Consider the following 14,097-nt stretch of genomic DNA (forward strand, 5'->3'; position numbering starts at 1 on the left):
CCTTCAACAACTCCTGAATAGCAGAGTGTGAGCTGCAGTGCTTTGTGATATAGGAATAAAACAATCAATGAGAACTCTGTGGGATATTACGCTGTGGCTTAATGAGTAATTACATAGGCCCTAATGTTATTTTTAATTAGTTTTGAGAGGATGGTAGGCCTAATAGCTGTAAATTGTATTGTAGCATTAAGTACGGAATAAAAACATAACCCAATAATGCTCACAACAATTTGGCTAAGACTGAAACAAAAAACAGTGGTTATTATTGTAAACACCCTATAGAATGTATACAGTGCATATTGTTTGAGAGAAACTGCATATATATTTTAAAGCGTGTTATGGGACAGTTTTTGTCATTGCCTGGGTGCCCCTTGAAATAGAAATGCCTCCCCCTGATCAGAACGAATCAGGCCCAGGTACAAATTATCTCCTGAGACAAGACAGGAACACAGGTCTTACACTGTTCTTTTATCATTACAAAAAGTGTCAATACTGCATAATTTTCTGCAACACTAACGTTTTTTGTTATGACAGTGTAGGCCTATTGGACTATGCTACAGACTGTTTACAAACTGCAAACAGTGCTTTGTGTTTAAACCCTACTAACTGCAAAACTGCAAACTTGTACACTGTGCAAAGTAGGAGTGTCTCAATTGACATGTAGTGGGTGACCTGCTAACCAAGGTCAGCTGAATATTAGCTTCTTGTGGGTGTTTTCCAAACTGAGGTCTTGGATGAGTGATCAAGGGGTATGGGTTTTAAAATTCTCTAAAGATTTTGTAGTTTGTGGTTTTGATTGTGTCCCTGAACTTTCTGAGTGGGCAGTTGACAGGAAAGTCCATGATCACTGTTCTTATTACTGATAAGGTTACTAGACTAGACTGTTTGTAATTCCTTAGGTCTATTCAGTTGGAGACATTCTGTTAGTAGGAAGGTAAACAGTGAAGCTGTGACTGTGTGCATGTTTGGTTTATAGATCATTGCTCTAGATAGGTTTCAGTCAGTTGACAGGTGACTAAGGTGGGAGTGGAGAAAACTGAACACTGTGTGTGTATGTTGGTGAGTTGTCTGGTCCAGACTTTGTGTTGAATGGTGAATTTACCATTCAACACATTTATGTGTGAATCAGTTGTGTTTGTGCACAGTTTGTGTGTGTGTTCTATGACTGGGGACTTGTTTGTGTTTGCCTGCTGTATTGCTTAGTACTTGATCTGCACTCGAATACCATAGTGAAGGAATCACCCACTCAGTATGTGTATCGTTAATACAATACATTGTAACATCAAGGCTCTGATATTATTTAGGGTGGAAACTGTATATTTGATTTTGTTGTGTGTTATTTAGGGCAAAGGTATGCAGTTGTAGTGTATAATGTTCATTGTGGTCAGACTCACTGACAGTAAACACCATGTATTTATAGACAAGCGACCCGATTGTAAATGTTCAGAAACAACATTGATTGGCTTTAATTTAGGTGAACATAGATACCAAAACCAATCCTCTTTAATAAAATATTTCATTAAAAAATGCTGGCAACGATGAGAAAATAACCTCGGCTAAATCACTGCCATTTATTTTGATTACAGTTCATGAACAATTCCTAGCAAAACATATACACCTTGTTTCGATGTTTCTTTCATGTGGCCAAATTTTATGAAATTTTTGACAAACCAGTGATTTGTTTTTCCATGTAACTCTTGTTTACAATGCTGGAGAGATGGAGAATGCAAGCCATGTTCAGTTTTAACCGAACAGGAACGTTTACTTCAATGTGCTTATTTTATTGTAAATTAATCTTGAGGTAAACTATTTTCTTTTCACAGATATTCAAGTAACTGTTGACTGAGCTTTCAAAATGAACTTCCTTTCGAAGCGGAACCATAAAAGCAAGACAGAGAGGAATGGAGCTGATGCTGACGGTAAGCTTTAAAAAAAACATTCATAGATAAATTTGTTTTCCTTCCTGGAAAAACATTTGAATTGTTTTAATCTTTTGCCCCCAAATTACAATCAAAGTACAACAGACAAGGAACATAAAAACTGGGTTTTTTTTCACAAAATAAAAGGACTCATTTATTTGATTGAATATAGCTTTCAGTATAAGCAGATTAGTTCTTGAAAACTAGTTGTGGGGAAATGGCAAACACTGCTGGGGTACAACCATTTGCTTTCAAATTGAAATTATTTCATATATAATGTGTCTGCAGTTTCAGTTCTCCATAACACAGTCACATACTTGAAGCTCCATGAAATTGAAAGATAATTGAATCAAATTCCCAGTCATATTTGCTATGGTATTTATTTCCATTCTAATCAGATGATTAATTTGGGTTGCTATAGCTACAATCAACTAATCACTTAAGTCAGTAGTGCATACATGTACAGATAAATCATAACATTGACTTAGTTGGTGCCTGTGTGATAAATTATCAAAAGTGAAGAACCCATGTATACATGTAGTGGTTAGTCATTTCATAAGTGACAGAGGAAATGTTTATGTTCAGTAGGAAACAGGGTGGGGTTGGGAAATGTCAAGGTTCAATGTTCAAAATTCAGAAAGGCTATAAAATCCAAGTACCACCATTCACCATTTGTAAAAAGTGAACAGTTGGGACAATGAATGATTATAATGGAAGAAAGTCCAATTGTGTTTTAAGGGGGTTTATTGAGCGCCCCCCCCAATGATAACACTGGAGTCCAGCATGCCACGCCCACTCTCCTAGAAACAACCAGCCAAGTGAGAAAGGAATGAAACTGTTCTTATTATTCACTATTCTGCAGAATATAAGAATGATTTCATGTGTACCATGAATTCTTTTCCTGCTCATTATTATTTCATTCATCGCTGAGGAAGTTCACTGCATTATTTTTCTCGCATCCTTAAAGCTTCCACTTTCCAACACAAGGGACCATGTATACACGTAGTAAACACATCAACTTAAGCAATCATTTATGAAGTCAACAATATTCGACTCAAGTTGGCCACAATTCTCAAAAGTTGAAACCCATGTCTGTTACTATCATCACTCATCAGGAGAAATGTACTTAGTGATAATGCATTGACATTGACCTGTAAAGTTGATAGAAGGCCTTGGACGGTCAGTATGAGTTCAGTATATATGATGAGTACAGGAAGTTACTGACTAGCACTTAGCAACAGCTATCAGCACGTACACACAAACAGGCTACAACAGAATGAAGTTAAAGGGGTACAGAATTAGGTTCAGCTCTTGTAAGGGTTTTGTTTAAATTTCATACAATTTGCAAAACACAAGAAGTAGAAACTGATTTTTTTTCACAGGCTGCCACTAAGTACCATAGTTTGCAGTTGTTGTCAACTAGTATTATGGAAGCCCGGAGCCCATAGTAGTTGTCCCCACAGTCTCCTGTGGAATTTATGGGCCAGATGGGTTAGGAGCTTTCACCAAGTTATATTTGCGTGGCAATCTCAAAATACATTAATTCACATCAACAGTTACCACTTTCAAGATTGAATGAAAACATGACGAACAGGATTCTAGCCGTAATTCAAGCACCTTATCTTATGCGTAAAGTACGTGGGTACTTAGCACTATCAGGTAGAAATGTATACAGGATTCTAGCCGTAATTCAAGCAACTTATCTTATGCGTAAAGTACGTGGGTACTTAGCACTATCAGGTAGAAACGTATACAGGATTCTAGCCGTAATTCAAGCAACTTATCTTATGCGTAAAGTACGTGGGTACTTAGCACTATCAGGTAGAAATGTATACAGGAGGTAGATGTATGACACTTTAGATTAATTATTAGCTTTGACATTTCACTAAGGGTTATTTGACTCTGTAATAATCATTCGTTATACACGATGTGGGTAGAAAGCTTCTAGTATTACTCCTGATGTGATGAGATGTAATTGTGGGTTGAACCATGGAACCATTATATTAAAATACAACCCTGATTTTAACAAGGGGAGAAGGTTCAGGGTTGCTGCAGTGCAGGGATCATAGTTGCCCATACCCAACGGAATGAAGCGCTTGTACTGTAGAATTAATTATGTACAATTCCCTTGTGAGGTGTAGTTTCTATGCCGCCAGCAGTGCTGTAAAACAAACATGAGATGTAGGTCAGTAAAAGGCAAAGTTAAATGAATTAGACGAGAGGTACCCCTCACTTCAGATTGCAAGATCGTCTATGCCTTGATAAACACCATGGAGGTAGAATTCCATGGTAACACTGAATATATTATAATAGTCGGTGGAGGATGCCTCAGCATTACCTACTGTACAAAATTAAATAGGGCTCCAAGGTCATATATTCAGTTTTGTGATGCGCTCATTTGACACAAGATGGAGTCTTCGTTTAAGTGCGGACAAAATTACAACTCGCTACCTCACGTTAAAATGTTGTCAAATGCCTGTACAATGTGTTTTAATTTGATACCCTTTTAAAGTGAAACATCATTGAACATCGAAGACGGTGTGATATGTGTAGTACACTGGAAGATGAATGAATCATTGAGTCATAAAGTAAATCAATGATTAACACTAAATCCTATGGTGCAGTTATGGTAATGGATTAAAGAGTGCACTTAGCTCCAGTTGACGTTTTGCTGTCTGTAGCTTATGCTGTACTACATGTATTTGTACTGTTGTGGTTTTCTGTAATTCAGGAGCCATTTAGGATAACAAATGTTTCCAAATGGTGAACCCTTTTTCCAACATTCAGGGTAGTAATATCAAAAGAAATAATGTAAAAATCAAAATATAATTTTCACCCCAAAAGTAATTTAATAATGAAGAAAAGAAAGTGTTGTCCGTTGTCATCAATTAATTCTTTCTGGATTTTTTTTATTATTTATCCACAGTTTTTTAGATTAACTGCCTTACATTTAGTCATTGATCTGGCAATGTTAAATGATACACTTAAATTTAATTTGTACTTGCAGGCAACATGGACATTTATTACATTTTGTTTTAAAAAACTTGTTTGATTTTTGTTGTTTGCCGCACCCAGCAATACAATTTCTATTGAAAGGCCTAGATTGTTTACTGAACATTGAAAGTGACGAGGAAATATATTGTAAGTATACTGTAAGGTTGAGATATCTGCATGCCTTTCTCTCCAAGTTCTATCAAAGTTCTTCTCTCCATTTAGTGTCTGAAGGTACAGTTTGTTTGTCAATTTCTCTCTTACCAGTGGTTTTCCTGATTAGTACGCTGTCTCGAAAATTATCTTTGACTACGAGTGCATTGCTCAAAATACAAAAAGCATGTGGTGATGGCTTTTGCTCTTATACTTTGATACAAAGGGGGTAGCTGTCTGGCTGTTCACAAAGTATAGAACCTCTTTGACCTTTTATAGTCTTTTCATATGATTAGAGGTCAAACGGAAGGTTTCTTTTTAGTTTGACAATTATGTCTGTCTTGAATCTGTAGACAATGGATTATTCCTTTAATTGGTAACCCCCCCCCTTCTTAAGTCTTGCCCGGCCTCTCACTCTATAATGTCTACAGACTTTATTTCCTCCATCCCTATGGGTTTGGATCGTTTCTATGGTTACGGCTTACTCTCTGGGGAAAGATGTCTCACTTAAGACCATGAAGAAATTAAAGAGAAAAGAAGTCTGTGGAGCTTGAGAAGTAAATCTGGAACTAAGACAGGAAGCTGAGTAAGGTAGTCAAGGGAAGTGAGAGGCAGGAAGTCAAATCCACTGAGGGTTGTCATGGTTATGAATGCTTTGATTGTTACTAGTGGTAACATGTTTAAGGGTCGGTACATTTAGTGTCAAATGAGCAAGGAATTTCTTGTTGGGACGGTTTCCTTGAGAAATGGAATTTCCCTTGAAATGAGAATTTCTGATGCTAGTGATTTGCAGGGTTTACAAGGCCCAAAGCCTGATTAGGACAAATGAATTATTTTGGTTACACCTTCTTCACTGTGTGTTTGTTTCCAAAATGTTTAAACATGTTTGAAATGCCAACATGTTTGATTACACAAAGGATTAGTGCTGGACTCTTAACTGTTTACTGTATTATTATGTCTTAGTTGAGGAAGGGGCGTCCTTGAAATAGTCTGGACATAATTTAAGAGATAAATGGGCTAGGGTGGCCAACATGACACACCTTAAATCTCACTGGCTAATTAATAACCAATTATTTCTTGGCGTTATTTGGAGACTGCATGGTTGCAGTTCTGATAATGTTGAATAGGATTCAGGATTGAATGCCCTTAGAAAAATTCAGTAAATTCGATATTAAATAGCCTTCAAAGTCTACTACAGTCTGCAATCATGTACAATCAAAATTTCCTACGTGTTTGTTTTCCAAATGCCAAATATCATACCTGATAAATAAAATGAGAAATGTTCAACTTTTCAACTGAATATTCTTGAGTTTCAATTTCATAAGTTGAATTTGTTGACTTGACTCTGCCAGGCAACGTATAATAACAGTGAGTCATTTAGGTTTTGTTTTCGGGTTCCCCGCTTTGTTGTTTTCTTATTATCTATCGATCCCATTGCTCTGATATGAAATTTCCACAATGGTTTTTTTTATGGAAAGACTCCATATTCAAACTGATAAGGTACAAGTTTTATTGGTTGCCTGTGGTAAAATGGACTTGAACTGTTAATCTTTGGGTTTGTTTTCTGTGTGATGTCTGTAGTTTCTTTTCTTTCTTTTTCTTCTTCTCAATTTATTGTTTATTAATCATTGGTTGGTTTTATTGCTCCTACCAGGGAACCAAGTAATGCAACACTTACAAGCAGGAACCAAGTTCCTCAAAATACGAGAGAACAGTTGCAAGACGTATAATCGGACGTTCGTCTTGAGCGATGATGGGCTGGTTCTGGAGTATCACCCATCAAAGAAAACAGCTTCTAGATTTAAGAGTATGTATGGATTAGTATGGATGTAGCTAACAAAGTTTAGATAACTTTCTATCATCCAATAGCAACCATGAATGATACTCAGTATTCATTCAACCCTCCGACTGACAATTTAATATCACCCACTTGCTTTTCAAGATGATATCATTATAGTTTGTTTATTGACTGAACTACTAGTACTATTAGAACTGTACCACTCTTTAAAATATGTTAATGGGCGGTAAGGAAATAAAATAACCCAGATTTGGCACTTTATAAATTGTTATTGGTTTTATTTTCACTAATCTAATAGTACCTGTGACAGACATCCATGAGATACGCACAGGCCATGAGACGGACACCTTCAAGAACAGCAAAGTGAAAAACAAGTATAAGAAAGAGAATTGTTTCTCACTGATCGTGGGAGCGGAAAACCACACCATCAATTTAGTTGCTGGGAATCGAGATGAAGCAAGATTGTGGGTCCAAGGGCTCGGATGGGCACAGAAGAAAGCACAGAATGTTGACGTCAAAGCCAAACAGGCCTCGTATCCTTTGAATTTGATAGTGCCCTCAGTCTTGATGATTTTAACTAACAGATGGATATATAAAAGACATCTTCAAATACTTCATGGAGGCAATTGCCTGGTCATTGCCTTACCTTACTGCCTTTCAGTACATGTAATAGGCCAATTCAATTTATAATTCCCTCATAGAGGTAGGTACTAAGGGAAAATGGCCAAACCCTTACATGAACAGTTTATCACCCCTGTTAATTCACTAAGACAAACAGAGGTATTTGCCTTCAATAACCTCATGCCCCTGGTCATTGCCTTGGTGCCCTTAAAAAATGTTGCAATATCATCTTTAATTTTCCTCACTCAGGAAAAACTGCCCTGCCCTTTTAGAGGGTTTAGTATCAGGGCTGTTGTTTCTGGTAAAAAATTCTTGATGTATTTTCTTCCAACCTTACTTAAGAGTTGTTCCTTAACTCAATTCCTAAGCTGGATCAAGGAGGCATTTGAGAAGGCTGATCGAAACCAGGATGGCTCAGTAGACTTTGAGGAGTGCATGAAACTACTCAAGAAGATGAATATTAAGATGGATAAGAGCCACGCTAAGGTGTTATTTGAGGTACATAGTCTTCTCAATGGATACATGAATGAAATCCAAAATAGAAAACTACAAATGAATCTGCCCTCTGAATAAATACATTTTGGTTTTGCCATGATTAGTCACAATGACAACAGATGTGAAATATGACTAACAATTTGAATACAATAAACCATTAAAAAAAAAACATTCACACAGCTGTATATTTGAACTGCCTTTAGGTATTTTGAACAGAAAGTGTTGCATTTAACCTTTTGGTTGACTAAAATTATAAGCCTCAGTAGCAGTTTCCACTACTCATCTGTCAATTTTAGCTCACGAGTTTCAACGATTGCGAGAACAACAATAATTGTATTTATTTGTTTGTTTTTAGAAAGCAGATGTCCAGACCCACACCGATGCCAAAGGTAAAACTGTCACCCAAGCCTTAGATGCGGATGAGTTTGTCAATTTCTACCGATTGGTTACAAGGAGGCCGGAGCTTGTCAAAGTCTTCAAAGAGTAAGAATCCTTCCTTGTTTGATTATTGAAGAAAAGGGTATTAGCTTTTGCAAACTGGTTACTTCTACTTAGGAAAAATTTTAATTTGTTTTGGCACTTTGCAGAGGGCACCACAGCAAATGCACACAGCACCATGTAGTTTGCAAAGGGCACCACAGCAAAAGCACAGGGCATCACGGCAGTTACTGTGGGTTCCGTTGGTTATTTCAATGCCTAGTTTTTCTGGTTAACCACTCTGTATTTAAGGATAGATGACATTGAGGTCTATAATTAGATATGTCAGTGTAGCTTACAAAGAGATGTCATGGTTGGTGTTTGGGTTGTTATGTGGGCAGAGGGTTGTGGGTGGCTTTTTCTACTTTAATTGGATTAAGTTGTGTTTTACACCCACATTAAACATGTGTTGAATCTTGATAACATCATCAGGGATTCCTCAAAATAAAATAATGTCAGCTCAAGTTTACAGGACAAGTGGTTTGGATGACTGAGTATGCCTGATATTCACAGCACTTGTGACAAGCAAAACCAATTCCCTGCTTGTATTTTCTCCTGTTTGCCAAAATTGTACTTAATTCCATCAAGCTACCCCTCAGTCCAATTTTTATTAAGTTGTTTACACTCAGGGTTGCTTGTCAATCTTTCTGCTAAGCAAAAGATGATGAGGAACCAGCTCACACACTGTGTAGTACGTTGCATTTTGGCTGGTATCTGTTCCATGCTAAGCTTGTTTGGTTCGTGCTGAGCAAAGTTTGTCATAAAAACACTAAATAAACAGGATCTTTGAAGGTTATGTCTTCGTAACAAATAAAGGAATTCATTTCAGTTATTGATATTAAAGATGTAATGATGAACGGCAATTAAATTGTTATTGTTGACTTAATGGCCCTTAGAGAGAGTATGAAATGCATCATAATACTTCATAAAATTGTACGAAGGAAAATACCTAAAAAGAACACGTGGGAAAATGAACCTAAAGACCATTGTGAAGCTTGGAAGGTCAAGGATGAAAACAAGTAATCTCTCTTGATGATTGAGCACTCGACCCAATATTGTTAAGCGGAGAATACACACACCCACTTTGTGAAGAACCTTTGGACATTTCCATTCAATACACCCATTTATATGGGCTTGGTTTGGGTAAAATGGGCTTGTTATGTCTAAATGGAATACGCCCGGTGGTGACTCACATACATGTACGGATGTCCTGTCTTTGTGCACGTACTAGGTAGCCGATGGGTGAATACCCTTAGTGGTCAGAGCAGCCAACTTCCTAGTAGCCACACTCATACTGTATTAGGGTCTTCTTGTCATCAGACAGTGGTCCAAAAAAGGACTCCCAACCTCTTGTTTAAGTAGGATTTGAAACTTTGCATGGTGGAAATAAGATATAGAAGAGTTTGCGGTAACACCATGTAATAACAATCTCTGTTGGGGTGGTTCTGAAAAGAACCGTTGGATTAACTCGACGTTTCGATCAGTATGCTCTGATCGTCTTCTGGAGAATGCTGGACTCTGATGCTGCATGCAGCATGCAGCATCAGAGTCCAGCATTCTCCAGAAGACGATCATCTACTTTGATAGGAGAGCGTAGATACTTTTAATAAGGGTTTTTACTATAATTTTTTTCAATTTAATTCAATTCAACAACACTTATTTCCATTTCACATTTATTGATTCAAATCTAAACATGACATTTCATTCCAATTGACATTTATATAGCACCGGTGTCATCCAATGTTGATGCTTATGGCACATGAACAATATTACCCCTCTTCACTGGTCCCCTTTATGCTTATTTATAGAACCTTTTATTCATACAATGTTTGTTGGACGTTTAGTCAAGATATGGAATGAAATCAAATGCTTCCATGTGTTAGTGAAGCCTCTGAACAGCAAACACATATTGTGTCAAAGAGAGAGGGGGGCGGGGGGGGGGGGGGGGGCTCATGAGCTAACACACTATGATAAACTGCCTACACTTGTACAAATGCTGTGTACAAAGTTTGGAGAAAAACAAGATTAAGGATTATTCCCCACTGGGAAAGAACCATCACTGAGAGTTCATTATGAGAAGTTAATGGTGCACGACGCAAACAGTTTAGCTAGCTGGTTTGACTGTTTGCTTGAGATGATTACATGTGTTGCTTGGTTAGTCATGCTTGAAGCTCTACAGAGGATCAGCTTTTCATATTGTTATTAAGTATGGAAAAAGGCAAGGGCAAGTGAAAACATTCTGTCTGAATTATAAAATAAGGAGTGGTTTTGGGCTGAACTTGGGAATAAACATTGTTGTTTACAAAGGCAGATGTTATCGTAAAATGCCACATAGTTGACATAAACTGTTGTTATCATACTGTAGTTGATATGAGGATAAAAGTTTCAGGCCTAGATTTTCTTCTTTGAGAGGGCAAGCTCTTGTGTAACTCCAAGCCTGTGTATAATGCTTAATTATAACTGTCAATTAGCAGTAAGCAGTAAGAGTAGATCTAGAAGCAAAACAGTAAAACCAGTCAATTTTAAGCACAAAAGGTTGTTTAACAGTTTCTACCTATTTTCATTATATTGAAGCATGTCATGGCTTACATATGTGATAAAGCTCATTCTGTATTTGGGTGTTGCCCACATTGTAATGGTATAGCAGGGTTTTGGGTGTTTAAATTCTATAAAACTGGGGTTGGGGCAACAAAAAACATGGGGATAAAGAACATTACTGCAGGTTTTACCTTGCATTGGTTTGTGCTCACGAGGCCTGCGGTAAAAACCAAATCCACAGGTGTGTAACTTAGGTGGGATTTGAACCCACAACCCACTATTTGAAAACAGACTCCTTACCACTAGACAAGAGTTGAGTTTTTCTTATGATAACCAATACAATATTCTGTATCTTTAATTTCTCTTTACAGATATTCAGGGGAAGATGATTACTGGACCGTTGCGGAATTTGTGCAATTTATGCATGAAGAAATGAAGGTATTTGGCTTTCAGCAAAGCTTTGGTCTTTCAGGGGCTATAAACATTTTATATAAGTAGACACTGTTGAAAGTCAGTCATGCACAACCATACCACATGTACTTTTATAATTCTTTTTGTATTATGTGACTGGGTAAAACAAACTTATCAAGTTTATGATTTTCAAGAATAGGAATTGAAAACAACTGAATTGCATGTAATTAATGGGGGGAAAAACTCCTATAAAACGTTTGAAAGAAAACTTTGCAGGTTAATCATGCAGAGTTGAGTTATTGAATAATTTCCCAGAAATAAATACAACCGCAACAAAATCTTGTTTTATAGGTTTGTTTGTGTGTGCATAAATTGTGTATTTTATTTCAGTAAAAGATTGTTTGATAAGGAAAGTATAGTCAGAGAGAGTATTAAAACTCCATCAAAGATTCCGTGATAAAGTCTATGATTTTCTTAGATCATTACTTTTAATTGTTGCTTTCTCTCTTTTGTGCTTGATAGGATACAAATTTGTTGTGGTCATTAAAGCCCTCGATGCCATTAAAGCCCTTGATCCGTGTGTAGTCCTCTGAAAGTTAACTGTAGATTGAATTTGTTTTGTATGGTAGCGGTTACAGGTGAAACCTCAGTGGTGCAAAGAAATCATTGACAAGTATGAACCGACCCAGGAATGCAGACAACGTAATATTCTTAGCTTCGATGGTACGTACCAATCCACAAATCTTTTGCATGTTTTATTGCTGCATGAACACTTCATTGTATTAATATAGTAATAATGTAAAGTGTATATGTTGGATAAGAGTGATAAGGCAGTCATTAAACCATGATTTTGGGGATATACGGGATTGTTTATAGTCATTGAATTTGTGCAATCTGATATCCTCATTTGGCATAATGCATATTAATTGCAAAAAGATCATTGATCTGCTACTGGAAAATCTCTTTCTGACAAAACAAGATTTTATTATCCTCTGTTTTCTTTTCATGAAATCATCACAACGAAACGGAGGCTGGAAGTTCAAAATAGTCTGGTCCCCTTTGGATTGGGAGAGTCAGTATTCATAAGACCTTTTTGCAAATACCTAAGCGCTTACTGTTGAATGAGGTGCATGCTAGTCTAGCTAGGAATCAAACTAGAGGGCTAGCTAGACCAGAATGCACCTCACTCAATGCCTACAGCGCACGTATCAAGCATTTGCAATAAGGTCCACGGTACACTATTTCTGTTTTCATCCATCTCTCTATGCACCACAGGTTTCCAGATGTTCATGAAGGGACCCAATGGCATGCTGTTTAATCCACATCATGGCACTGTATATCAAGATATGAAACAGCCTTTTGCACACTACTTTATCAACTCTTCACACAACACGTGAGCAATTATTTCTCTTCCATTCCTATTATACTTCACCTGGAATTTTGTCACATAGGTGGAGGAATTTCAACCCTGTTCTCCTTTATTGTACATGTACTCTGGTGTGTCGTGGCCGAGCAGATAAGAGCACAGGACTCAAGCTCTGGTGTTTTTGAACAGCAGAGTGTGGGTTCGAATCCCAATTATGACACTATTAAACATGGACTATAACGGATTATTGATATAGCCAATATTACTATTTTTGTACAAGAAATGTAAAATAAGGACTGATATTTTAGTAGTATTCAATAAAACCTTTTCCTTCATGCAAAAAAAACACAAATTCGCGCGGCGTACTCCGACCCAGAAAACTCAGTTTCGGCAAAAGCCGGTGACCCACGAACCATTCATACACAGTGTGTGACGTCACACCACGTACCGAAGCTCTGTACACAGTGTGTCAGGTCGATCGTGTGCGTGCATTTTACATGTACATTGAATGTGGAATAACATCGGACACTATAGGCTGCATTTTTTTGACACAAAAAACAGCGAAAATGTCCGATGGCAGCGGGTCTTGGGAAAACCACAGTATAGATGAGGAAAAGGCATTTCAGGGAGGCACTTCAGAGGAAAGTGAGGGCTCTAGCGATAAGGGGAGCTCACCGGACGAGAGAGAAGCCGAAGACGTGTTATGAGTACATTTAGTTAACCAGCCCGGGGACGATGATCGTCAGGCCGAAGACGATGAGCCAAACCCTGATGATCGACGGCTAAAGACAGACTGGTAAGGCCACAAAATGTTTCATGAATTATACTGAATGATGCTTCGTTTGATCAGTTTATCAGTTTATTTCTGCTCCCAAAAATAGTTGAAGGCTATCCTTGACTAAATTAAAACATGAACGAACATGATGGACAAGGTTTATTGTTTACCTCCATTCACGTTATAATACATGTATGTGAACAACACATGCACTGACTTAGTCAGTAGAAATGTGAGGGGAGGGGTAATTTTTGTCTTGCGTTTTATACTTTGTTGGCAAAATTCATACATTATCAATTTAAACTGATATTGTAGATAACCTATGTTGTTGTTTTTCTCCACCAAGTAACTGCGTGGTGGTGGACACATGTGCATCTACACAAATATCTCATGTGCATGTATGTAACTGTTACTTTGGATTATGATTGCCTTCTGGCATGGGTATAGTTTTAATGCAATTCAGGTACACACATGCAATATTAACACTTCACCATGCAAACCACAAATCTGTTGTTAATAATTTTGTATGAATTCTTTTGTTAATAATTTTGTA

The 14,097-nt window shown here is 37.3% G+C and overlaps 1 protein-coding gene across 4 annotated transcripts in view; it reads left to right on the forward strand.

Annotated features, from left to right (window-relative positions):
- LOC117291909 (1-phosphatidylinositol 4,5-bisphosphate phosphodiesterase delta-4-like) overlaps nt 1-14,097 on the forward strand; it is a 35,327-nt gene that overhangs the window by 2,313 nt on the left and 18,917 nt on the right. For 2 of the 4 annotated variants that reach the window (XM_033773915.1, XM_033773916.1), the window contains exons 2-9: nt 1,824-1,919; nt 6,718-6,870; nt 7,160-7,394; nt 7,851-7,980; nt 8,333-8,460; nt 11,364-11,430; nt 12,033-12,126; nt 12,679-12,796. In XM_033773915.1, coding sequence (XP_033629806.1) covers nt 1,856-1,919; nt 6,718-6,870; nt 7,160-7,394; nt 7,851-7,980; nt 8,333-8,460; nt 11,364-11,430; nt 12,033-12,126; nt 12,679-12,796 — 989 coding nt within the window. In that variant the 5' untranslated portion in view covers nt 1,824-1,855. Of the gene's footprint in view, nt 1-893; nt 1,060-1,823; nt 1,920-6,717; nt 6,871-7,159; nt 7,395-7,850; nt 7,981-8,332; nt 8,461-11,363; nt 11,431-12,032; nt 12,127-12,678; nt 12,797-14,097 lie in introns of those variants that run through there. The other 2 variants (XM_033773914.1, XM_033773917.1) reach the window with 2 other exon arrangements.

The sequence above is a fragment of the Asterias rubens genome, chromosome 6 (assembly GCF_902459465.1).
Source record: "Asterias rubens chromosome 6, eAstRub1.3, whole genome shotgun sequence".
Taxonomy (NCBI): domain Eukaryota; kingdom Metazoa; phylum Echinodermata; class Asteroidea; order Forcipulatida; family Asteriidae; genus Asterias; species Asterias rubens.